This window comes from Gouania willdenowi, chromosome 21, assembly GCF_900634775.1.
Source record: "Gouania willdenowi chromosome 21, fGouWil2.1, whole genome shotgun sequence".
Classification (NCBI taxonomy): Eukaryota; Metazoa; Chordata; class Actinopteri; order Blenniiformes; family Gobiesocidae; genus Gouania; species Gouania willdenowi.
Genome location: NC_041064.1, coordinates 6980436 through 7008024, shown reverse-complemented (window position 1 = coordinate 7008024; position 27589 = coordinate 6980436). Strand labels below are relative to the sequence as shown.

Genomic DNA, 27589 nt, shown 5'->3' with positions numbered 1-27589 from the left:
GACGGCAGTCATCAGGAAAGTAAACATTTCTTTTGGTGTCCCCCAGGGGTCCTTATTGAGACCAAAGTTTTTCCAACAAAAAAAAGTTTTATTTTTTACCACACCTATTGGTTAAATATTGTAAGTACTGTTGAAGGATGTTAATATAATCTGCCAAAGGCCGGAAGTGAGTATATGGAACCTTATTTTGTTAAATTTGACAGGAAATGGGGGTTAGATTTCAAGCATGAATTGAGATGTAGTACCTGCATGAATTCTGTTGGGTGTATTTATGTTATCAGACATGGTTATTGGCAGGTCGTGTGTTGTTATCCACTAGAAATAAATGAACCAATTAATTCATCAATGTTGATAATATGGCCCTTGGATTGAAAAAAGAAAATCACATTTTTGTGGTCCCCGCGGTGATAAAAGTTTCCCATCTGTGGCTAAAAAGATATTTGCACTACACTCTGCACAATATAGATACAGAGCAGTTTTTTTTCTCCATATTTTGCATTATTTTCCATTAACCATTTTTTTCCGAGGTGTCGAAATTCTGCAAGATGCGAGTGGGTGAGAGCAGAAAAGTGAGAGTATGCATTGTGGATGTGCAGGTACACTTAGGCTCCCTCTGTGTGTTTGTGTGTGTGAGTCCAGTGTCACACGGTACACCTTTCCGTGGGTGATTGGGGGCGGAGCAAAGCGGCGGTCAGGTGTGTAGAAATAATACAGCGGCATTTCTCAGGAGAGTGTCACATGTCTGCGTCACCCCGCACGCACGCACACACACACCTCACAGAAACATCCTTTATCACATGTAGGAGGTTTTAATGCACAAATATGTGTGGGTGCTCCTCAAGTGCACAAGGGTGGTGAGAAAATAAACCTTAGTCAACGCTCGTATCAACACAAGGTGAATAACACAGAATATTTTTAAACTGTTTCATTTAATGACATCATTATATATATATATATATATATATATATATTTGAAGCACTTACTTTTGCTACATCTGGATGGTCATGAACTTTTTTGCAGAAAAACTAAACAAAAGATATGACGAAATGCATGCGCTCATTTAATTTTTCATTCTCAGTTCTTTTCTGTCTTGGAAATAGGTTGAGCTAAATCGGGGTTTGATCCACAGAAGTTTAAGCCAACAAAGAATCATAATCTGATGCTTTCCATTGTTTTCCGTTGGCATAATTGACCTTGATTTGAGTTTAAATTTGGAGGTTGTGAGTTCCAGCCCTATCTGGCTTTTTTGTTCATGTTATGGTCATGCCTTGAGGCTATGGATGCACTGAAATTAAAATTATTGGCTGAAAACCAAAAACTGAAACACTGAAATACATTATTATGCAAATCATTAGTCCCATTGCATTTATGGCTCTGAATGTGTACAAACCTCGCTAAAATTAAAACACTGCAATTTTGTATAATATTAATACTTCAAAGAATAAATCAATTAAAAATATGAAAATATTCATTTAGTGCTGACATTCCAACAATGCACAATATAAAATAAAAAAAAATTAATATTTACCTTGACCCCACTGATACATTAAATAATATTGTACCTGCATATAACTGACTCAGCTGCTAAAAGAGTCAAATATCTTCTCTCATAAAAACACAAAGTGCGTCTCTGTGTGCTTTGATTGCTGCGTACATAAAGTATTGTGCATGCTGGTTTAATCCCATTCTCGTAATGATCTTTATAACGTGGACCAAGTACAGTCATGATGTAGTAAAGAGGGCTACACATAACAAGTGTCAACGTGACACAAAAACATAAAGCACTTACGTGCGCCATCAACTCTGCTAAGAAGACACTTTAGTGCTCGGATGTTTTTAAACAGTCGCTTCGTGAGTCTGCGGACAAGTTGGCCCGTTTTCAGACAAGTGCGTGCGCGATGACCACATTGTTTGCTCGCATCTTTACAACATCCTGTTTTGGTCGGCTTTTTTCAGCAAAAAAAGTGTTTCGTTGGAAAACCAAAATTTTTTTGTGGCCGGAATTACGGTACTTCACTACCTGAGGCAGTGGTCCTCAACCATCGAACTGTGGACCATAAAGTTGATTTTCTTAGATCGCAGATAACAAAAGAAAATTACAGAAAACTACTTCCTGAAAACAAAAATAGCTATAATAAACAAAATATGCGTGTTTTAGAAGTATATCGTGCATTTTTACGCCATATTCCCTCAGGGTGTAGCAAGTGTTTTTGGAAGACGTAAAGAAACAGACTTCTTATATGTCACACTACAAAATTGTTGAGCGACTCAAGCAGACTTTTAAACGGAAAATCACAGAAATGGCTATGCCCTGGAACAAAATTTTGGAAAATTTAAAACTGAAAGACAACAATGAAGTAAATGGAAAATAAATTCTCTAAAACTGTATGAATTTTTATAAGACAGAAAATGTGTCTCCTTGACTTAAACACAACAGCTTTTTACTGTAACCATAGCAACTACCAGTAATTCTCCATCAATGTTACAAAGTAATTATGAGGTACACGAGTCAGATTCCAACCAGATCAGACAAAATAGAATATAATACATGAAGAATGAAGCAACTATACATTGAATCCATTTTTGTAAATGTGTGTATTTACATTTGCCATACATAAATATATTTTCTAACTGAACTGTGTTGATTCCACCTTTATCTCACACAGGCTTGAAGCATGAATGAATGAACCATCGTATTTCTTTTGCATCACATGGTTCCTCCTCTGCAGTAAACAGTGATGCTCTGATAGAGGCGTGCTCACAGCGTGCTGCTGCTCAGGTGCTTAATGGGACAATTATCTGAATGTTTTCCCCTTTTCCGAGAGGGTGACTCTCATTTCTCTCAATCGATGTGATCTTTGGCCTGTGATTGATGTCTTGTTGTTCAGTGAGAGGATAATGACATCAGAGATGTACCATAATTTATTTATTCTATGAGTTTAAAGACTAAGAAATATTCAGATTGGGCTTAAATTGGCATCACTTTAATACAAAAGTGTTTAAATAAATGCTTGTTCGCCAATTTAAAGGGTTACATATGGATTTTAGGATATATATTCTAAGTTTACTTGATTTTTCAGGTCATTTTCTGGTAGAATGGACTTCATCTGAAACATGCACAGCTCTATTCTGATGCACACACTGTATATGCATCAAAAGAAGTCATGGTTTAAAAATTAAACAGGCACTGGCACCCTGCAAGGAACGCTGCCACTGGTGATATTTTCCACTTTCATACACCATCTGCTTTACTTTTACCTCTAAAAATGGTTGTAAAGTAAAAATGAACAATACAATGTGTTTATTCTATTTACTTTTCATTTCTAATGATTGAAGTTTATACATTTCAATGCACTGTAATAACTAAGAAATGCGACTTAAGATAAGGATTTAAATGCATTCATTGTACGGTAATAGATTCAACACTTTTAGTCGCCCAAACCTACAGTTGCAGCTATTTTTAAAGTCTTGTTCTAATGCAAATCCCCACAATTCCCTCGGGCATAGAAAGCAGTATGACACAGTGCGCCTGGCAGCGATCAACCTCCACGAATCAGAAGCCACTCTGAGCAGTCTCATTAATTTTACAGTGCAGTCGGTGAGTGTACAGTATATCGATATACAGCAGCCCAACACCATCAGAGCAGGTAAACAAAGGGAATGTTGAGGAGATAAGGATTCCTAAACCAGTCACTCAGTGTGTTATTAATCAGTAAAGTAGCAAAGTAAACCCGCAGGTGTAGGAAATTCAGAATATGCAGCTTACACCTAAATTAGTGATTTTACTACAGCACTATAAGCATCTTTCAACCTGAATTTATGTCTATAATGTAATTACGCAATGTTTTTCAAATAATTTCTTGTATTTAGTCTTTCACTCGACTATAGTTTTAAAGTAATGGGCTACAAGTACTGCTTTTATGGGTACTTTGAGTATATATATATATATATATTTCTAAATCAGTAAATTTACTTGTGCTTAAGTATGTTTTAAAAGAAGTAAAGAAATTTGTTATATTTCTTCACCCAACCGTTACTGAGTAAATTATTACTTTTTGTTTTAAAATGATCAACAAACTTTGTAAAACAACAAAAAAGTTAAATGACTGGACAACAGTCAAATGCTTCACATCATAGCCAACCAATCAGATTAAACGTAACGCATGTCGCCAAAACAGCATTGAATGGAAGTTATTTGATCAGTTTTAGAGTTCATAAATGTAGCTATACTTGATAATTTTATGGTTTTTAATTGAATTCAGTGGTGTTATTTTAGTTTTAAAAGAATTGAACATTTTGACAAACTGTTTATTTTATACAGATACCTTTGTGGAAAATAAATTACAGTAAGTTCCAATTGTGCAAGAATTGGTCTCTTCTTTTTCAAGTTTATACATGAGATGTTTACTGTCTGCAAGGGAACCCTTGGCAAGATTTATTACCAAAAATAAACGTGAGGGGTGAAAGTAACTAATAACTTTTACTTTGAGTACTATTTAATTGAGCTACTTTTTAGTTGTACTTGAGTATTTTATCTATGACTTACTTGCACTGTAATCTTTACACCTCTGGTTTTTAGGTACGAAACATTGTAAACATAAAACTGTTTTTGACTTATACTTAGAGACAGGTTCCAGGCTGCAGACTGACCTGACTCAGTCTGGCTGAAGACGGCCATGGTCTGTCCTTTCACTGTGTGCATGGTGAGGGGATGATGTCGTGGAACCTGCAGTGATGCATCGCTCTCCCCCGTGGCACCTCGAGCTGTTAGCTCCTCGCTCAGACTGAACCGTACCTGAGAAACAGAAGCTGAGTCACAGCAAGGCTGACGATCCACATCACTAACCTCCACTTTTGATTCATCAGGAAAAGGTGAAAAACATGATACAAGTACAAGTTGGCTTAGAGAGAGAGAGACAGAGAGAAGGGTGACAGCAAAGAGGGGAAGGTTTCAACAAAGACAAAGGAAGAGGAACAAAGAGCAAGATGGGAAACTAAGTGTGATACTTTCATTGTGATAAAATTTGATGCAACAGCAAGTAAACAGCATGCAGAAGGATGTTGGGCCTGTAAGTTTAGGCTGAAAAAAAAAACATCTTTCTAAATTGAAACAAACATGGATTACTAGCATCAGTACATACAGTAATTCCAGCAAGTTCATTTTGTCTTCTTTTTTAAAATAAATTTATGGTTTCATTTATTTAGACAACTTTTTTCAAGAAATTTACTTTGATCTTCTGTCAACTGTCAGTCATCCTCAGAGGCATCTTCTAATCGCTTTCATGTGTCATGAGTCAAAAAATGTCAGGAGATCAAAGTAAATTTCAAAGTAACTTTCCTGAAAAAAGTTGTCTGAATAAATGAAACCTTAACATAGTGCATGTGTACACTTACGGATTTAAAGGGATACTCCACCCAAATGACAGAAAGCTCAACTCAAAGACTAATCCCTTATAAGTAGGAATGAGAAGTGATTCAGAAATTGCAAAAGCAATTTCAAAAAGCACTTTAAACGCACGCTTATGGAGGTCAATATAAAACTGTGTCGTGATTACTCAAGGAAATTCTCCATTCAGGCATCCTATGGTTGCCATGGTAACAGACTTCCCCATTTTTAGGAGTCTTTTTCTTGTTCAGCTGGAATGCATGTGTGGATCTGTAGTTAGCTGGCTGATAGTGGCATCCAAATGGTGTACCCCACCCGCATTTTTAAAGTTCCATTTCTCCTTTCTTGCCTATTGCAACGTCAAAATCCATCCACCGTAACGTTCCTGCTCTTCTTAGGAGTAACGTTATAACGTCCAAGGAAATGGATGACACGTAACTAAGCGATAAAACGTCAGGTTGAAATGCTAATTCAGAGTAGACACAGTATACAAAGAGTAATCCTGTTGTGACGAGAACGTGATATGCAAATGCTGATATCTCCAAGATCCAATGCCCACGTATGAAAGGATATTATGCAAGTTTGAAGCTAAAAGTTGATACAAATGACTCCGAAGATATTTCTGACACAACATAGTATCAAAGTTTTATTATTCACCATTTTACCTATAATCTAAAGTGCATTCATGGGACGGGTTGTGTATTGCTTTAAACATAAATACATAAAGGTGATGCATGTACACTGTATTATACTTTTACTATACTTCCCAGGTTACATCACTGATGATGTGTTCAGGAGCACCACAAATGGTATTTAAGAACTCAATATAGTTGTATTTTGCATGTAAACCTTTGACTAAGCATGCTATGAACAAACATCTGACCACCATGTGACAGTTGTATCTGCAAAGGTAAGATAGAAATGTCCAGATGGGATATAAGATGTGATCACAGATTTCTCATAGATCTCTTTTATTATATGATCAGGTATTTTACTTAATTGTATGTACTGGTATATGGAAAATACGAATAACTTCATTAAGAAAAATAATTACCTCTAAACCTTAAAACTAGCAAGACAATAAACTAATACGACAGCAGACAGTAAAACAGTGAGTCGCTTACCTCTGTTTTCCCTTGTTTCCTGTGAAAAAATGATAAAAAAGTTGAAGTGAAATAAAACTAACTTGTGTAGAAAGATCTGAAATAAGTTAATACAAGTATTGATGGTTAAAAGTACTGGGACACCCCTCCTATTGACTTGATTCAAGTATTGTAACCTTGCCAAAAGACACCTAAACTAGATGTGGACAAGGAATTAGTTTCAGAACAGTGGAAGAGCTTCATGGAATTGGGTTTGCATTGATGATCCTCTTCATGCGACTATTTCAACGCTAAATTTTTGTTGACATCTGATATGAAAATTATGATTTAAATGTTTGGTTTATCATTTCAACTGGTGATCGTCGCCATTTGTGACGCATCAAAGTCGTCGCAATTTTCCATATTTTTAGGACATCTGCTATTATAATCAACGCCACTGTCACTATCAGGCACAAAATAGCACATACACCAACACAGCTAATACAATCACTCTAATACCATCCAAGTTCAGCATTTTTCTGGTAAAAAAAAAAAAAGATAAAGTTAAAGGATGAGCCAGTGTCAATAACAACACCACAAACATTCAACTTCAAATTTCAGAAGTCTCACAAATCCCTGCAAAACAACGTTCTGCTTGAACACGTGTGCCAACCTCAAGGCCCGGGGGCCAAATCCAGCCCTTCAGAACATCCAATTCGGCCCGCTGGAGAAAGTGAAAATGACTTATCAAATTATTCAACAAGATCTCCCCAAATTAAATAAAAATTGATTAAAAAAAAAAAAAAAAAAAAATCATAAATCAAAGGACATTTAAGTATCTGTCACTTATTGCTTAGATATTGTTGATGCTTCCTACCATACTTTGTCTAATTTATAACTGGAAGTGCAAACTAGGGCACATTAATGTGGAATTTCTTGGTTTTCCCGCCTAAAACCTGCAGCCCACTTGTGATTGAACGGGTCCATATTTAGGGCTTAACGAGTTTGACACCCCTGTTCTAGAAGGTGTGTCAAGAACAGACGCAAGATGCACTGACGTGAAAGAGAACAAAGTTTTCTCTTATACGTCGTGGAAACAGAAATGTTTCTTTTTAATGGTTTAAAAATCACTACGGCTGCTCCAAAAAACAAAACAACTCTTTGACACATCCATACAGTAACACTTAAGAGAACAAAAGGCCCCATTAAAACCACAACCTACTACAAATATTCAATGTTTTTTTTTTTACTTTTTCAAGCTGAGAGGTATAGAACAAAATCTTCTGGATTTTTCAACCTTCTTGCGTTAAATGTTGATACACAGTGTAAACAAGGCCTAAAAAGCCACACAATGGGAGTAGAGACATTATTTAGGGTGGTCCATCAAAGCACGGTAAACAAAAAATAAAAAATAATAAAGTTTCAGATAACCTCGATTAGAACCCTGCATTAAGTTTTGGTGTCTGGAAGAAGACATTTGGATGAAAAAGGAGATGTTTTAGAGGTTGCACAAGCTGCTCAAAGTTTCCTGGAAATTGACTAATTAATTGCACACACATTATACATATATTACATTTTGGCAAATTAAAGTTAGGAAAATCCAAAGTAATTTTTTTTTTTATAAATTATTCCAATATGCCTTTTTAATTTGGCTTTATTTACTGTTATTGTATGGAGCAATTTTCAATTTCATTATGCGACCTCTAAATATTAATCAATTTGCATAAAATTTGGACCCAAATAATTTGGCCAGATATGAAACCTAATGATCTAATGTACAGAATCTTAAAAAAAAAACCTAACTTAGACCCATTTTATTTATCTATTTAAGTATTTATCAACATCAAACCCAACAATATCCATTTAATACAAAAAGGAATCTTTAACCTCATCAACATAAGCCATTTCTAATTAAAATTACTTACTTTCCAATGGTAATCGTGCCAACTTCTCCTTTTTCTGTGGCTTTCTCCCATTGTTGAGACAAATACTTTGGAATCTGAAATTTTAAAATAAAAGGCAAACAAAATGCACTTGCTGAGATATTGATATTCAACTGACAAAAGCAGGTTTTGTGCAAAGTAAATGATTTTAAGGTAATTTGGCTCAGGCTGAGCAAACGTCTAATTAAACAAATCAAGCACCTGTTAAAAGCATTCCTGCACATTGTGGGATATTTTCATTAGTTTTAGTCTTTTAAACACAAACCTTGACGAGCCACACGCCTTTATTTTGTTTGACACCATTAAGATTCACCTCCGACATCGTTTCACGCAGTGCGACTCCAACAGAGCGAATAAATGTTTGTTTAAAAAGCAAATAACGAAGAAAAAAAGGTGCTACTAATTAACTTCCTGCACCAGACTTTCAAAGTAAAACCGTACGTTACATGAGATGTGAATTCATTTTACTTTAGGCGTCACTACTTCCGGTTTTATCTTATATGTTAGTACAAAAATACTTTTTTAAGCACAGTACACATTACCAAAAACATTATGCCCTAATTTTAAGATATACAGATATAGGACTGTAAAATATATAACACATTACTTAGGTTAGATTGCAGTTTTAAAGACATCTGAAACTGAACTATATAGAGATTTAATCTGTATAAGCACTGGGAAAACTGTGAGCCCCTGCAAATATTGTTGAGTTTCATTTCCACAATGATTCATGTTTTCCAAATTAGGTGCTCCAAATGGACGGATATGGCCCGTGATGTAAAGGTCAAGGCCAGACTTAATATAAAATATCATTAGCAAGGGAAACCCACTACACAATAACCATCAATGAATAAGTTATGAAAAAACAACATTCCTTTGTGCCACTCATGGTGTAGTTTTGATTTTAATGTCATGATTGACTGAAACAGAGAAACATGCTAGAGATCAGCTCTGTTTTCTCTCTAGAAGGTTCTCTACTCTCCAACTTTAGATCATTTGTATGCACTGCCCTCTGGTGGAATAAAAATGGTACCTAACAATTTGGATTCACATTATTTTTTAACAGTACCATTATCTAAAATTGGGGCTAATACTACTCTTCTTTTTGCCTGGCTTACTAATAAACTATTCTGAAATTAATATCTAGAATGATTTTTGCCACATTAATACTTCAATACTGAATATTATCAACAGTTGTAAAGCTGAAATACTAATATCACTGTATAAATATAGTCATTCTTAGGGTTTTTTTTTTGACATTATAAAGTTTATTAAAGTTTGATCTGACATTTACATTCTTTCTAATTTATGCTGCTCGTAGAAATACAAGTTAGTCCCCAAATTAATTTAAGGGGTATTATATGTTATTATTAAGAACATTTTTTGCATGTTCCCAGATTTGGAATGCAGGGACATATTAAAAGTTCATGCATTAAAAAATATATATATATATATCTAAAATTTACCAATATATGCTAATTCCAGAAAATGTAAATGAATATTTCTAGATGTGCTTGGTGGACTGGGGTACCATCTAAAACATGCAGGACACCCCCATACCAGAGCTTCTAGACTGTCTTTCTCTAGCTGCGCTGGAACCTATCACAGCTTGGGGTAAGGCTACACTCATAGTGCAAAAGGGTTGTGAACACATGACCAAACCTGTTAGTCAATGCTGTCATTGAACTGTCGCACCCAGTGGCTCGTTTTCACACTCAGCATGTAGAGGAAAAAATCAAAGTCATGGCTCAGGAGATGAGTCAGACTCAGTAAGATTAACTTCACCCATAACCCTCCTATTATCCTCAAGTATGACTAAACTAATTCATTTTACCTTTGGGGTCAATCTGACCCCAGGCCTGTCAATCAGTTGTACCCATCAAATATGAAGCAAAAAAAAAATAAAGTCAAATATTATTTTTAGAATGATAAACATTGAATGGGGTCAAATTGACCTCAAGGATAATAGGAGGATGAAAAAAAAAAATGCTTTCTTTGATTCATTGTAGCTCCATGTTGAGCTGATAAATATATAAAATAAAATCGCCAGGCCAAAAAATAAGAAAGCGAGAGATATAAGTGTAAAGATGTTTTACAACAAAAATGTAAGTTTAAAAAATAATGCATTGAGCTTTTGATGCGAAGAAAGTGTTTGCAAGTGTGTGAAAAATAATAATTATTATTAACAACAATTGTTGTTATTGTTATTATTATTGTTATTAAATTAAATTAAATTAAATTAAATTAAATTAAATTAAATTAAATTAAATTAAATTAAATTAAATTAAATTTAATTTAATTTAATTTAATTAAATATGGGCATAAAATGCTTGTAAGAAAATTTTGGATCAAGTTTTTGTGGTAGTAGTAAATCACAAATACACACACAGATACACACATTCATGCCCATGGTGTGGGAAAGCTCTCATGAGAATATTTATAATTGCATGCACCTAAAACAGCTTGAGGTCAGATTGACTCCAGAGGAACACAAATGCGTGCAATATGTGTTCAGCACACTGAAAAACATATGATAATTTAAATTTTTAAATCAACTGTACCCATCAAATTAGGGAAAGTAATGAAATATGACAACAACTACTATTTTTTTTAATAATGAACTGAAATAAATTGAATGGGGTAAAATTGGGTTAAACAAAATGCAGTGCAACACAATTTGATTGTTTGTCTGCACAACTGTACTTCTGCACATCATGCTATGGAGCAGGTATGTAGCAGCTGACCACACGTCAACACGTTCACATTACAGGGGAAGCTCTGTCTGCATCAGGGCGTATACTGTACTATCTACTGTGGGACCTGTGGAGGGTCACAGCCACTGGACACAGTTTATCAGCATCTTTGGAATGTGTTGAAAGTATGTGCATGTGTGTATGTGTCTGGTCACACAATGAATTCTATGTCCAAATGCTTCCTGTTGCATAGGTTGAGGGGTGTGTGTGACTCCTGCACACCTCAGTCATTCTGCTGCTGGTTGACAGATCCTGAAACCTGTTTTCATCAGGGATTTAATGAACTTGGAACTGACCCCAACCCTAGTCTGGCTTTGTTTTCAAGGTCATCCTCACCTTCAAATAGGTTTACTAATTTTATTTGGGCATAATTCAGAGAAAAACAAGAAACCAACTCTAGATTACATGTTATTTTAGTGATTTATACACAAATAAATTTTTCACCTCAGATACTAAACTCACTGGCATGAACATCCAGCTATATTTTCCCAAGTTTGCTTTGATTTGTTGTTGTTATTTTTTTTCTTCTTTCGAAGCTGAAAGGCTTTTGGCACAAAATATGACACAGAGCATTGTTGTTATAGTTTCTGCAGTAAGTGCTGGCCGTGGGCCGAGTGGTTGTTGCCATGGTAACCCATGTTGAGCTGATAAGTCTACAAAATAAAATAGCCAGGCCGAAAAATAAGAAAGAGAGAGACGTGTGCGTTAGGGTGATTTAGAACAAAAAAAAATGTAAGTTTTAATAGGAATGTATTGAGCTTTTGATGGGCAGTACATGTGTGCAAGTGTGGGAAAGATTATTATTTTTTAAAAAGAACAATATTAATATTGATTAATAAATGTTAACACAATATTATTATTAATAAAAATATAATTATTATATTTTTAGTATCAGAAACACTCAAATAAAATAGGAATTGTCATGTTTTTTATTTTTATGAGACCTTTTAATATCAAAACTGTGATAACGCAACAGTATGTTAAAGTTTAATTCAGACAACTATTCCTTTGGAAATCCACTTTGATCTCCTGATATGTTTCGACGATCAACTGCCAGTCTTCATCAGAGGTGTCTGCTGATTGCTTTTATGTTTTCTTTGAAGTGTGACGTGTTCCTACTTCAAATGAAACATCAAAGCTGACACATCTGATGAAGACTAGATTTTGTCAGTTGAAAAACATGTCCTTAAGAACAGTTGTCTGAATAAATGAAACCTCAGCATACTATTCAAAAAGAATCCTACTGTAATTACTATGTAAAAATGCAATTTCCACCATAATAATAGTAATAATAATACATTTGTATCAAACAAACCATGTTGCACCCAGTACAATTTGATTAAATTAGCTTTTTAATCAAACATTGTTTTTAGCCGTCCACTTAATGTGTGTGTGCTACCTTAGATCCTCTCCTCCATAATTAAATGGAGCATTTCCACTGACTGCACTCAGGTTTCCTTTCACTCTGTATTAAGTCATGCTGATCTAAGATTACGTTCCCCTTGGTTTATTCATTGAGCTGACTGTACTTTTCTGTCCACACTAAAATACAACAAATAATCTTTTTTTTAAATGTCTCACCTTTTAAAGGTGAAAGCCATTGGTGCAGTTTATACTCACAGTTAGCATTTCTTGTTCTCCCATTAGGATGTATTTTTTTTTCTTATACACCACAGGAATCTGCAGTGTTACTTTTTCAAGGTGTGGGTAAACTGACTTTGAAATCCAACGCTCTGATGGTTAGCGATCCCATTTCAACAAACCTTTCTGTATTTGCTGATTTGCTCCTTCCTGTGCCTTGACCCTCATCTCCTGATGGTCATCAAAACAAACACCGAAAGGTCGTGTGAAGGCTATATGTTCTCGAGTCGACTATGTGGGTGTCCATGTGAGGTTGAGAATGGATTTTATGTTTGGTAAACTTCAGCCCCCATAACTAGTGTTTTTATGTTATGTAACATTTATGGTATACATCGCTGTATGTGCAGGAAAAGTTCAACAATATGAATTGTGCTGCTGTGTAGGAGGACTGTCAATAAACAAATTCACATAAGCATAGTGAGATGTTAAACATATATGACACAATAGGATCTACTTCAGGGGTCGAGAGTTCAGTGAAAACTAAGGTCTGTCTGGTCTGCATAGAGAAGGGAAGCTCAATCAAAACAAACATAACCATCAGTGTCACTTTTATCATCATCACTTTTATTGCAAATGTCATGTTCTACTGTGATAGTCACTGACAACATCACTTTTATTGTGCATCAGCTGTCATTGCAACTGTTTGTTGTCAACACCATCATTTTGACCATGTTTCCCAACCAGGGGTATGTGTACCCCTTCGGAATACATGAGTACACTGCAAAGGGTGAATGAAAATATGTATTATTCAATTTTAAGATGAAAGGAACGTGTTCATGTCAGATTTTAGGTGAAGAGAAAAAAAGAGCAATTTTAACATTATTGTGCTCTAGTTTTTAATATCAGTACTTCACAAAAAAAATATTGATTTTGAAACCATTTTTTTTTTTCTAATTTTGTGGAAATATCTAAATTTTGAAAAATTTAGATGTCTTTCAAAATGGGGTCATGATATAAAAAAAGGTTGGGAACCAATGCTTTAGAGCAGTGGTGTCAATTAGTTCAGGGGCCAAATAGAGACCAGTTTGATCACAAGTGGGCCACAGATTTTAGGTAGGAACTGGAGCAATTTTTTACATTAATGTGCCCTAGTTTTCACTTCCAGGTATACATTACATATAAAGTATATAAGAGACCGACAATATACAAGCATTATGTGACCTTAAACTTGAATTAACTTACATTTCCTTTATATCATGAACACTTTTTATTTAATTTTGTAGAATAATTTGTGAAAATTGGCAGGATTTAGAAAAAAAGCATAGTAAATTTGTATTCATGTGTATTTGGTGGGGCTGAGATATCTACAACTGAATTATTTTGTAATTTACACAATGATATATGTTTTTTCTGTAATTTTTACTTTCTCCGGCGGGCCGAAGTAGATGCTCTAAAGGGCCGGATTTGGCCCCCGGGCCTTAAGTTTGACACTTATGCCTTTGAGACTGTAGAGGTGAATTATTTGTGTTGTTTGTTGGCCCCTGGGCCACATATTGATCACCTCCACATCTGAACAATGGCCGTGATCTGAGCTAAAGGGAGCGCCCCTCACTCGGCATTTTCCGGGACCCTTCGTCACGTGTATACGTCGTGCTCGTGGCCGCCTCTCCCAGACTGCTTTTATGTCTAGCAGCAGAGACCATGCGCGGTCGCCATATTACCGAGCAGCCCTCCCCTTCAGCTCCGTCACAGCGCGCACACACACAGCAGCGGTGCGGGCGTCTACACCGTGAGCCAGGCTAGGCTACCACCGGGAAAGCACCAGTGATACAGCAAAACCCACCGCCTCACTGGACTCTACGAGGGGAATGATTACGAGCTGCGTTCGCGGCTGTTGACTGGTCCGTGCTCGCTGCTACTTCTACTTCTTCCTCCTCCGTGACCGCGGAGCACAGGTGGCTTATTTTCACTCTGGTGTTTGTGGAGCACTTTAAACGGCTGTGTGTTGAGCTAGCCGGCGATGGAGACAGGCAGCTACTGCTAGCTCGTGTCAGCTAGCATCCAAAAACTGCGTTTACACATACTCAGCTGCTGTCTGGCTTCTTTTGTGCACACCGTGCTTCTTATCATTAAAAAGCTGCCTTTGATACATGTTAGTGAATGTTTAATAAAGACGCAGACGCCACCGGCAAAGTACAGTCAGCTGACGCTAGCTGTTAGCATCTTTAGCCTCGCTGTCACAGCAAAGCCCTGATCAGTGATCTTAAGACGCGCTGAACGTTGGTGGCTCAGCCTCGCCTGACATTTGGAAACTACCAACACACGGTTGACGTTTTGATTTCTTAATCGTCTTGTTAATCGCAGTTGAGTCAAAACGGCGCCGTTAACGAGCCGCAGCCTTACTGGTTACTGTCAGAGATCGGCTACCCCCGGATCGCTTGGAAAATGCACCATCCGGACCCTGTGGGAGACTCTGGCGGTGTCAGGAAGATGGCGCACCACAGAAGGGGCAGCGGGAGCGGCCAGCCACCGTCAACAACACCGGCTAACCCAGTGGTTACCAACAGCCACGTCCCGACGGATGATTATCATCAGTCCTCCATGCTTATTCAGTGCCAACAACCTCCTGCTGGTTCATCATCCTCCCTCCCCAGCATGCAACCACAGCCAGGTCCACAGCCTGGTACTGGACCTCTGATCAAAAAGAAGAGCGGATTCCAGATCACGAGTGTGACCCCGGCACAAATATCCGTCAGCACTAACAACAGTATCGCAGAGGACACAGAGAGCTACGACGACCTGGATGAATCCCACACAGAGGATCTGTCATCGTCTGAGATCCTGGACGTGTCTCTCTCCCGGGCTAATGATGTCGTCGGGGGAGGCCGGAGCTCATCGGAGGAGACGCTGAATAATTTCCATGAGGCCGAAACCCCCGGAGCCGTTTCCCCCAACCAGCCCTCACATGGGGCTTTGCTAAACGGGACTGTGAACCACCATCAGCAGCAGCAACATCATTCTAACAATGCCCAGGCCTACCCACAGTCATACGTGTCTGGAACCAACTCATCCACGCTCACATCTGTCACCCAGAAAATGCCTTCATGTGTAGGAGGCCCTTATGAGAATGTTTCCCAGGCCGCCTCACTAAGTGGTTTTGCTCAACCAGAGTTTGTTGCCCCAGGATCTGTCCCTGGAATGCACAGCTCGGCTACTTCCACCACAGTTAGCATAGTTAATCCCCAGACCAGCAGTGTTAGTAATGTGAATATGGTGAGTTCTGCCAATGTGCCTGTGAAGGGAGGGATTGGCATTAGCGCTACTGCTGCTAGCAGTAGTGGTTTTCCTCCTAATGTGATGACGAGCAGCATTGATGGTGGTGTTTCTACTGGAAGGACTTCAACTAATGTTGGCCTAATGCAGCTTCACCAAAACATCACCATGAACACCACCGCTACTGCTGCTAGTGTCTGTTCCTCTGGAGGCCCCGGGCTCCCCTCTGGACTTCATGGGCGAGCTGGGTCCTCTGCACCCCAGCATGTGAGTGCCCCCGTTACAGTTATAGCCAAAGCTCCTGTGTCATCTGCTGCTGCCGCGCCTGCTTCCACCACCAGCTCCCGCTTCAGGGTGGTGAAGCTGGATTCTAGCTCGGAGCCCTTTAAGAAGGGTAGGTGGACGTGCTCTGACTTTTACGACAAAGAGACTTCGACTCCTGCTTCTAGTACAACTGACCCCGGGCCAAACTGCACTCGCCAGTTTATCTCGGAGATCCAAGCTGGGATCACGGAGAGGGAAAGCACTAGTGGGAGTTCTGTGAGTAGCACTGTGACTACACTGAATCATTACCCAGCAGATGCCGTGTGTGGTGGTGGAGAGACGGGTGGACAGCAAGCTCAAGATTTTGCCTCTCCCCCTCAGAGCTTTCAAGGAATTCCCCCAAGTGGATCGAGTGTCGGAGTTTTGCACACCCAGGATATTGCCTATCAGCAAGTGAAGACCACAACTCCATCAGCGTCTACAAGCGTTCATCAGCCTTTACCCACACTGGGCCACCACGCCACCATTGGACCCCCGACCTCAGCTGTCCCACAGCCGCAGCTCACTTACGCCCAGGCTGTTGCTAATCAACTCCCGGTGTCCTCACAGGGGTTGATGGGTGTCCAACAACAGCAAAATTTGACTCATGCTGCGTCTTCTCAAGGAGCCACAAGTTTGAGGCCCTCTGAGTTTACCCAGGCACAGCAAGGGGTCCCCCAGGCAGCTGTTCTGGCCCCTCAGCATTTGTCAAGCCAAGCTGGGTCAGTGTCCTCTGTCAATCAGCTGCTGGGAGGACCTCAGCAGTCTCAGCCACAACTCCACACACAGGCCCAACCCCATCAGGCCGTGACCTCCAGCATGGTGTCTCACGTGGGTGTAGCGGGTCACGGTCAGCAGCCTCAGAGTCATCCAAGCCATCTGGACATCCAGCAGCAGAAGCCGCAGTCACTCCCTAATACACATGTCCAAAACCAAGGCCTGTGCATGCAGCTGTCCAACTCCATCCACCAGAGCCAAGTGTCTGCACAGAGCGCTGATCACGTGGCCCAGTCCCAAGCCCACAACACCGGTACCGGGGGTCGGATGCCCGCTCAAGGTGTCCCCCATAGCCAGCCGTCATCTGTCAGCCAGTCTCTGGCTCACGCTGCCCAGACCAGTGCCCTCTACGCCAGTCTACCCACGTTCACCACCACCCAGCTGCAGGATGCACAGCGGCTGCTCCTTCAGCATCAGTCGGCTCTGCTCGGGTTTCCCAAACTTGGCGGCGGGGAGGTCGGATTCAACATCGGCCAGAGCCAGGAAACGGAGGGCAACAGCACCATCACCAGTGCCTTAACTGCACCAGCTGGGTCCAAGACTGATGGAGAAGAGGATAGGTAAGAAACAGTTCTTTTATCTATTATTGTAATCATTTCAGCAAGTTCATTTTGTTTTTATTTGAAATGATATGTTAAGTTTTCATTTATTCAAATGACTTTTTTTCAGGAAATTTGATCTCATAGATCATATTTTCCTGAAAAAAGTTGTCTGAATAAGTGAAACTTTACATATTATACAAGTGTAATGTCATGGTTGATGTTGTTGGTCGGAGCAGTAAGTTTTTGTTAAATTTAAAGGTGAAGTCAGAGTGGGGAACACACACTTGTCCCTGACTTTGCATTATTGCTTTTGCAGATATTTGACAGGGTGATTTTTCTGATAACCTTATCTGTCTGCTGTTAATGTGACACAACAAAGAGCTCAGCTGGATGTGAACTTGTTTGTATTTATCCCAAAATGTCAATGTTTTCATCTTTTACTTTCCACTTTACTGGACAAAGTATACACATATTTATACAATTTACTGCTGATAAGCAGGAGTTTTATTGTGGTAGTGAATGATTAAGAGTGTAAGAAAAAAAAAATATGGCAATATTTCACAGCGCGTTTATCGTATCGACCCAAAAACTCCAAATCGATTTTTTTAAATAATGTTTTTATAAAGAAAAAAAACATTTAATTGCGCTAACACTAACATATAGATAGCATGTAAATGCCCAGACACTAGGTGTCAAACTTCCTCATTCCTCAATGCATTTTAACTTGGAAGTTGATTGCACTACATTTTCATAAAACGTATTGGCACTTTTTTAAATATATGTGGTTACTTTTTTTTCTTTAAAAAATTAAAAAACTTAACAGTATTCAAATTTGTTATAAAAGCAAAAGTTAAAAGTTTTTGAATAATGTAATTTGACAGTTTGAACATACCACTTGTTTTTTAATTTTGGTACTTGAATTACAATTAGTTACCGTTTACATGTTCTCGCAAGTTTAAAAAAAACAAAATGAAATAAATTGTTTCATACCATTTTGTACTTCTAAAGGTGACATTTGTAATTATTGATATTGTGATGTATATTATATTGTTTAGTATCGGGATATATTGTATAGTGACACGTAGAGCTGCACGATTATGGCCAAAATGATAATCATGATTATTTTGATCATTATTGTAATCACGATTATAATCACAATTATTTATCATACCCGTTATTACACTGTTTTTGAACAAACAATTTGTGAACAGTTTACAGTGCAAAATTAAGCTTTAAAAAGGAATTATATTTAAAGAAAATTAACCTGAGTATTTAAAATGTGCCAAAGGCCAAATGAATAAATATGAGCCCTAATGACATGAAAATAGTTTTTTTTTTTTTTTTTTTTTTTTTTTTTTTTGGTAGAAGGAACAAAACATTTAATACCTTGAATGCTTTTTTAAACTGTAGATGACCCCACAAAGAATCAATGATGCTACTTATTGGGATTAAAAAAAAAGGTGCACTGTATTTTTTTTTTTTTTATAAAAAGTAATTGTACCAGATATAGATTTTATTTTTAGAGCTTAATGCTAATAACAATCTGGAAATCCTTCAGTTCATCCTCTATTAAGTTGGAGGTTCACATTTTGAGGCTGGATAGGAATTTTAATCACCTCGCAGTCACAAGAAATGTTTCACATTTCAATCACTCCTTCCAATCCTAAGCTCCTTTTCCTGACCTCAAGGAACATTTTTCCTTACACAAACTCCTTTCATTCTGGTTTAAATGATTTTCAGCTTATGAGTTATCATCACCTGGTAGACTGAAGAAACATACTGTAAGCTAATAACTTGAGCTAAAGTTGTCAATCTGGAGGAGATGATATTTTTGTTTCAGTAGGTAAAGTGACCACACGGCGCTAGGGTTAATCACATGGTGTTTAACTCCCAGTGATATAGATCACGTGTGATATCAGGTGGATTATTGTCTTTGATCACAGATAATCACAGTCCTGTTTTATTCATCTGCTGCCAGCTTTGAGCAAGTGATTTAGTCAGCCCCCTTAAATCGGTACTCATTATTTTATTATAACCGACATCAACAAAGCCAACGTGTACTATGACTGCTATAACCAAATAGAAATATTGATAACAATCATCTTAAAAGTTTTGCAAAACACATTATCAGCTAACATTTGCAGGCCCTCTGATTTTCTGTTACAAATCTGTTTTGGGGTTTGCTTATTTCTGTATATTATTGATATCAATTCATCATCTTTCCCTGTTTAGATGACTTTAATGCAGTGTTTTTAAACCTTTGGGTTGCGACCCCATGTTAATTCAAACGGGGTTGCCTAAAATGTCTAATAATTGATAATAGAAATGAAGAAAACTGATTAAACAAAAAAAAAAAAATCTTTTTTTTCCAAATTAAAACACCAAAAACAATCTTAAACAACTGTATTCTATACTTTGACTTTGTCAAGAAAAAAAATGGAATCTGGGTGTGTTGTGGAAAAAAATAGATAATCGATTAATCGTGATTTTATTATAAACAACTATGAATGCATTCTTATATTTCTAAAAATATTTGATCCAATTCAAATACCTTGGTTTCCTCATTTGCCGTTTTGGCCAATAATTTTTATTTCAGTGATATTGTTTCAAAACATGCAATTTGTTTTCATGTCATTTTAGGGCTGGGCAATTTTGATCCAAAACTCATCTCAAAATGGCAATATTCGATATAAATCTGAATAATTTGAATTCAAATGAAGTCTTACCAGAAACTCAATTATGGGCTAAATTGGATTATGCATAATGCCACACAGACACATTTATTAACAAACGGATGCACAATATGTGCCACTTTTGGCTTTTTCTCCTATAAGGGACAGCACATGTGAGTGAGTTCTGTAGTGGCTTTTTTAGGGGTAGGTCTGGATTACAAAGCACTCTACAATGCATTTAACTGTGCTTTTTATGCTGTTCTGAGAAGTAAAAAAAAAAAAAGTGTTTTGACACCAAATGATATATTAAAAAAAAACAAATATATATATATATATAAATAAATAAATTGGTGATATTGTATTTTTCAATGTCGCCAAAATGGAAAACTAGTTGAATCTCGATATATTGCCCAGCCCATGTCATTTTGGGAGCCTGATTTTACTTGAAGTGAAAGAGAAAATAAAGAAATGGGTCATTACATTTTACATTTCTGTTTTGCACAATCACAGAAAATCTGAGGTCCTACATTTGCCCTTAGTTGGACATATACACATGTAGCTTAGTTGCTCTAGAGGGAGAATCTGTGTACCATCAGTGTCTGTAAAGTTCCTATAGCTTTTTGTTGGCAACATATTTGTAATGTTTGGATGTACTGCACCCTCATACCTGAGCTCTTAGAGCAGGATCTGTTTACTGTATCAGTTCTAGTGTCTCATTGTCTGTGTCTGTCTCAGAGAGAGAGAGAGAGAGAGAGAGAGAAATGGTTTAATGAGGGGAGTGTGTCAGTTGCTCAGTGTCAGTGCTGACAAGACATTAACAGGATGTTGCAGTGGAAGGGAAGGGAGGTGTGGGCCAGGCTGCTGCTGATTGATGACTTCATTCAACATTGATGGATCACAGTCGAGGATGAAAAATGTATTTGCATGATGAATGTTTGACTAAAACTTTGCAGTTTAGTAAAAATGTGCACTAGGCCTGGGTCGATACATTTTGTTTTACGATATATTGTCTAACTAATTTGACGATAAACATTATTTAAAATAAATTTTTGTAGACCAAATTCACCAATAATTTTGTTGTTTTTTCATGTAATTTTTATTTCAGATATGAAAAAATAAACCATTAAGGAAGCAACAAAATACAACAACCTTCTGTCTGTAGCTATGCTTGAAAAGGAGCAGGATAATAAAATAATATATCATAATAGTACACCCTTTCAAATGCAATACACTCATTTCTCATCAGTATTTATTACTATTGGAAAGTCAAGTACTTCTAAACATCCTAAATAAATAAAACAAACAAATCAATTGAATAAAATTGACTTTGTCTTTGTTAGAAAAAATTCCATTGAATATAAATAACAACCTAAAACAAATTGACGATAAACGATATTGATAAGAATTTTTTTAGACCGAATTAACCACTGTTTTTTTAATATAATGTTTATTTCAGACTTTACCAATTTTAATTCCAAAAGGAAAAAGAAAATAAACAAAATAAAACAATTAAGGAACAAACAAAAAGCATTCCGTCTGTAGCTCTGCCTGAAAAGGAGCAGTACACCCTTTCAAATGCAATAAACCATTATTTCTCATCAGTTTTTATTACTATTGTAATTAGATTGTCAAGGCATTTTTAAACATCCTAAATAAAACAAACAAAAAATAATAAAAATAAAATGTACTATATTTGTTAAAAACAAATTGCATTGAATACAAATGACAACCAAAAACAATAACATATTTTTTTGGACTAAAAAAAAAAACATTATTCTGTCTGCAGCTATGCCTGAAAAGAAGCAGAATAGTTTTCAATGTGATCATAGTCCTGGCAGTGCAGTGAGCCACTGGGTGCTGTGCTTGCTGCTCATTGTGTGGAGATCAATGAGATCCTCCCCCCCTTAAAAAATTCACAACTCACAGCGGAAGTGACCCGAGCTGACCCGAGCCAGCTTAGTCAGGTCTGCAAAAGCTGGTTCAGGCGACTGAGGCTGCAGCTCAGTGGACCAGATGGAACCAGACATAGCACAGCCAGTGACTGTTCCTCTTAGGACAAAATCCTCCTTTTGTGTTCTTCCTCTGTTTCCTTCATTGTTGTCTACACTGTCAGGTGGCTTAGTGTTGTTTTATAGACTTTAAAAAGAAAATCAATGTTTAATGTGTAGTCCAGAGATGCACAATATTTATCAAGTGAACACAAACTTTATATTGAGTCGAACTCAAAACTAGTACGACAATGTTGTGAATGAAGCACAAATGATATATATTAAACATCAGCATTTGTCATTAGTAGATGATGAGGAAGCTTTTACTTCTAATACCCAAAGAATATGCATATTATGCATTTTCTGGATCAAAACTACAGATTTAAGTACCGGCTAGGATACTTTATTATTCCCTAGGGATGTTCATGATTAACTGTTTAACCCAGTGTTTTTCACCCCTAGGGTTGTATCCCCATGTAGGGTAAAATTATACTTTTGTAATTTTTTTTAGATTATTTTCAAATTAAAACAAAATACACAATGTTAAACAACTGTATTATAGACTTTCACTTCTCAAATATAAATGAATCTAGTATCATTATAGTGCTACATAGAAACATGATCAAAAAGTAATCAGAAATTTATATCAAAATTGGGTCATGACCCCAAAAAAGTTTGGGAACCCCTGGTTTAATCGCTGTTACTTAGAACTTTGACCAATTAATACAAATGTTTAACAATTCTTTTTTTTTACTTATTTAGCTACCTATGTTTGTGTATTTATTTCCTAAATCTGGCCCAAATATGACATGGAAATACCTCAATACCTTTTAGTAGGAAAATAACATGTAAATGTATGATATATCATCTTAAAACATGCATGTGAGGCATCAGGCATTTATGTGTTATGTTGGGGTCCAATTTAAAAAAAAAAAAGAGAGAGAAATTGAAAAAACAAAACAAAAAATGAGTCTGGTTGCTTTTTCTGTAAATAACACATTTTCCCATCCGTTTCCACATTCATGTAAACTCAGAGGCCTTAAAACAGGGTTTTTCAACCTTGGGGTCGTGACCGCATGTGGGTCGCCTGGAATTAAAATGTTATTTCTGTTTTTTTTTTTAGATTATTATTATTCTTTTTCAAATTAACACATCACACTCAATAAATATCAAACTGTATTCTATATTTAAGCTTTTTCTAATGTAAATCTAGTCAAAATAAGATGCAAGATAAAAATAGCTCATCACTTGTCACTTTATGCACAAATCCTGGCTACTCTGTATTTGTAACACAGTTTAATAAACATGATCAAAAACTAATTCTCGAAGGAAAAAAACAGATGTTGTCAAAATGGGGTCACGACCCAAGAAATGTTGGGAACCACTGCCCTACAAACATGTAATCATTGTACTCTACTCAACTCCAGCTTTTGGCAATATGTCAAATCTTGGATAAAATGTGTATTTATTGATTTATTTTGCGACCCAGATAACTTGATTTCACTGCGGTCGGCCGAGTCTTTCTGTCCTTTCTTGATGCTCTACCACATCCAGCTACTACCATACTGTAGTAATAACTAAATTATTAGCCGTTTACATTTACCAGGTTGCTGGAAAATTAGACTTAAAGCCAAGAATAGTGAGTAGCCCTGGGTTAAAGCAATATTTCTCTGCAAACTATATAGTTGTGAATTCTTTATGTTTTTCATCTCCTGCTCATCTGGTTGTTTTCCCAGATTACTTATTAACTTTTATTTACTTAGAATAAAAAATAAATGAAGCCATGGCCTCTATTGATAGGTAAAAAATGGAGAACTTTAAAGTGTTTCCCTCAAGGGAAACCGTGTTTGTTGTGATTTGTTTTGCTGCTGCTGACCCGTCCCCTATTCCTAGTACGTGGACGTAGCCAGAGAGCACCAGAACACAACACAGCAGCAACATGCTGTTTATGAGCACTAATGAACAAGCGAGAGAGGGAGAGCTCTCTACACACACTACTGCTGAATGTTTACCTTTTTTTTTTTTAAAGCAAGCAGTAAAAGATGAATGGAAAAAGGTGCCTGAACCAGAACATTTTGTTTTTGTGACTGATTGTGCAATGGAGGGGTCACCATCATACAGATCCTTCTGTGCTCGTTCATGCTCTTTTACACAGATGCGTCATTGATTTTCTGTGTCTCCGCCCCCTTCTTGCTGATGGTTTATTTTTCCATCAATAAACGGGATTGTTTCACTTGTGTGAGGTGAAGGAGTGTGTGATAGGAAGCCTAATGGCCTGTAATGGATGATAATGGGTTGTGTTTTAGTGTGCCTTTCATCTTGAAGAAAATTGCCCTCGAAACCTGGACACTCCGAAATAGAGCTATGATTTCCCATGATGCTCTAAGGTCGGCGAAAAAAACAGCTACTGCAGATGTTGCCAATCCATGATGCTCCTTAGTAAATGTAGTTAGTGTAATTTGTTAGATTATTTTTGGCCATCACCACTTGATTTTTAGCATAACTAATTAATAATTGCTTGAAACCAATGTCCAAAGATTGCAAGGTTTCATTGTTTAGTATAAAAATAAGAGCCAGTCCTTTTGTAATGGACTATAATGCAATTTGGTCCAGGATTAAGTCAGTGCATCATGCAGGGGTGTCAAACTCATTTTAGTTCAGGGGCCAAATATGAACCAGTTCAACCTCAGATGGGCCACAGATTTTAGGTGAGAAAAAAAAGAACAACTTTAACATTATTGTACCCTAGTTTTGGTTGGATATCAGTTTAATTAACTTAAATGATTCCTGATTTTGTTATGATTTTTGTGTAATTTAGATAAATTTTGTGGAATTGTTTGTGAGAAATTGCAAGATTTGTGGAAAAATTGAAAGGTCTGTCCACAATTTGCACTTAAAAATTACTGCATTCATGACGTGGTATGAACAAAGTAAAATGCAAGCCTCTAACTGCATTGTGGAGTTGGTGAATTTATATCTATAACTGGATTATTTGGTAATTTACACAATAATTTATTTTTTCTGTGATTTTTATTTTTATTTGCGGGCCGAATTGGATGCTGTAAATGGCCAGATTTGGCCCCTGGACCTTGAGTTTGACACACGTGGCATAATGTGTTAAATACATTTTCTGTTGATGTATGGAAGATGATTTAAAACTAAATTCTAATTATTGCCTGAAGTGGTTTAGCATTGTTGTTGTTCTGAGGATTTGGAATGCATCGCTGACCTTAACATAAGATATTGGTCCAAAATCAGAAAAAAAACGAGTATTGGATTTTATCGGCCTTCATCTAAAATCTGCTTTTATTTGATTTATTGGGGTTATTTTTCAATGTGATCTTATCTATTTTTGTATTGATTTTATTATATTCTTATGTTTAAGGTTAAAATGCATGTAACCATTGGTTATTAGTAAATTACTGTTTTTCTTATACCTACATTTTTTCTAACTATTTTGTTTAAGTAATATCAGTTGATGAAGCCTTTTTTTTTTTTTTAACATTCCACACTACAAAATAAGAACTAAAAATATACATGATTTGTGCGGATCATCACCGGTATCGGCCAATACACCATTCTGTTATTTCGGTATCGTATCTGAAGTGGAAAAACATAGTATCGATCTTTGTGTAACAAACTTGCTTCTTTTTACCTTAATCCAGGGGTGTCAAACTCATTTTAGTTCAAGGACCACATAACCCTCCCCCCCACCAAAAAAAAAGAAAGAAGAAAAAAGAAATTCAAATGAATGTTAAGCAATTTGTCAAAATTCCTTGACTTTGCAACTAATTTTCTCGAAATTCTTTTGGATAATTTGCAAGAATTTACCAGGAAAGTTTAAATTAATTTGGGTTTTAATATAATTTTAAATAAATAATTTATAATTATTTTAAATACCAAATTATTTTCAATGTAGTAGTACAATAATATAGTACTGCAACCTCCATCGTATTATATCTACAACTTATAATTTACAAAAAGTTCTGTTTTTGCTATATTTTTTACTTTAAACAAAATATTCCTGGGCCTTGAGTTTGACATATGTGCCATAAACCACCTTTATCCATGTTTAGGAATACTACATTCCATGGACACCAGCATTTAGAAACTATGTAATTACAATAAATCAGTCTACTTAAATATATCTCCTTAATACTAACAAAATAATTTAAATGTTCTACATTATTTCACTAGATTCCCATCCGCAGCTCCTTTAGCAGCAGCACATTAATACATGTTTACCTTTAAGGACATCTAACGTACTATAAATCTGTTTGCGATGCATCTTTTTCTACAGAGTAAACCTAAAATAGAAAACATATCAATTACAAACAGTCCTGTGATCAAAGGTATATGTGCCGTGATTGTGCATTACTATAAAGCGTTTGAGTATTCATGGTTTCATGTTTCAGCATGCTACCACTGTCATCCCCCTCCCTAAGCATTCAGGCAATGTGCTGAATCATGGCTGCCTTTCCTACCACTGGTACACTGTCCAGTCAGCTCCAGGAATTTTTTACACACCAGGAAGGCAGCAGACATGCGCATATAGAAAATGCAGTGACATTGTAATATGTAAGGAATCTGCTTCCCCCGCAAGCTTTTCTTTTGTTACACCCTTGTTTTGTTATTTAACAAACACATTTTCTCATCACAGCTGGCATGTTTACCTGACTTTCTGCAAAAGATTGGAAATGCAATTTTAATGTTGTATTTAAATGTACATTTAATTGTATTAAAATCCAAATAACATTAATGGAATCCAACATTTTGTATGCAATAGAATAGTGCTAAAGTGTGTTATTACCGCCGTATATAGTTCTACTATCTACTGCATAATCTGTGGTTTAGGAAATGTCATTACTTGTAAGCATTTGTTATTGGCTGAGAAATAGCAATAGTGTTGGGTAGTAAAAAAGTAATTTTTAATTTCCAAATTACTGGTTGTAAGTTTTCACTTGTTGACTGGGACAAAACTGAGTGAAAGCTCTTCTGTTTTCCCAGCTTTTCCATTTGTTTTAATAAGCCTGTCTGCTTAGTAAACATCATTTAAACACATTATGACAAAACCTAATATGAACTCTGCAGTTCCTCCAAACATTAGCGTTTATTGCAATGCTCCAAGTCCATGGAAAGTACTGGAATCTAATGAGGAAATTTCAAAAGCAACCAACAGAAAATATTTAATCTGATTTAAAGCTGTTTAAATACAAGTGTGATTTAAAAAAGAGGAACCTATATGGGCTCCTTTTTATGAGTTGTTTTTTGCTCAATGACTGAGAAAT

General features: G+C 36.6%; 2 protein-coding genes across 2 annotated transcripts in view; one reads left to right on the top strand and one right to left on the bottom strand.

Moving 5' to 3' along the window:
- LOC114455636 (general transcription factor IIF subunit 2-like) overlaps positions 1-8816 on the bottom strand; it is a 54985-nt gene extending 46169 nt beyond the window's left edge. The window contains exons 1-4 of the mRNA XM_028436996.1: positions 8678-8816; positions 8395-8468; positions 6512-6530; positions 4652-4796 (exon numbers count right to left, since the gene is read on the bottom strand). Of these exons, the coding sequence (XP_028292797.1) occupies positions 4652-4796; positions 6512-6530; positions 8395-8468; positions 8678-8734 (295 nt within the window). The 5' untranslated portion in view covers positions 8735-8816. The remainder of the gene's footprint in view (positions 1-4651; positions 4797-6511; positions 6531-8394; positions 8469-8677) is intronic.
- Positions 8817-14304: 5488 nt separating this feature from the next.
- The window catches only part of LOC114455203 (TSC22 domain family protein 1-like), a 31400-nt gene continuing 18115 nt past the window's right edge, over positions 14305-27589 (top strand). The window contains exon 1 of the mRNA XM_028436274.1: positions 14305-17659. Coding sequence (XP_028292075.1) covers positions 15192-17659 — 2468 coding nt within the window. The 5' untranslated portion in view covers positions 14305-15191. The remainder of the gene's footprint in view (positions 17660-27589) is intronic.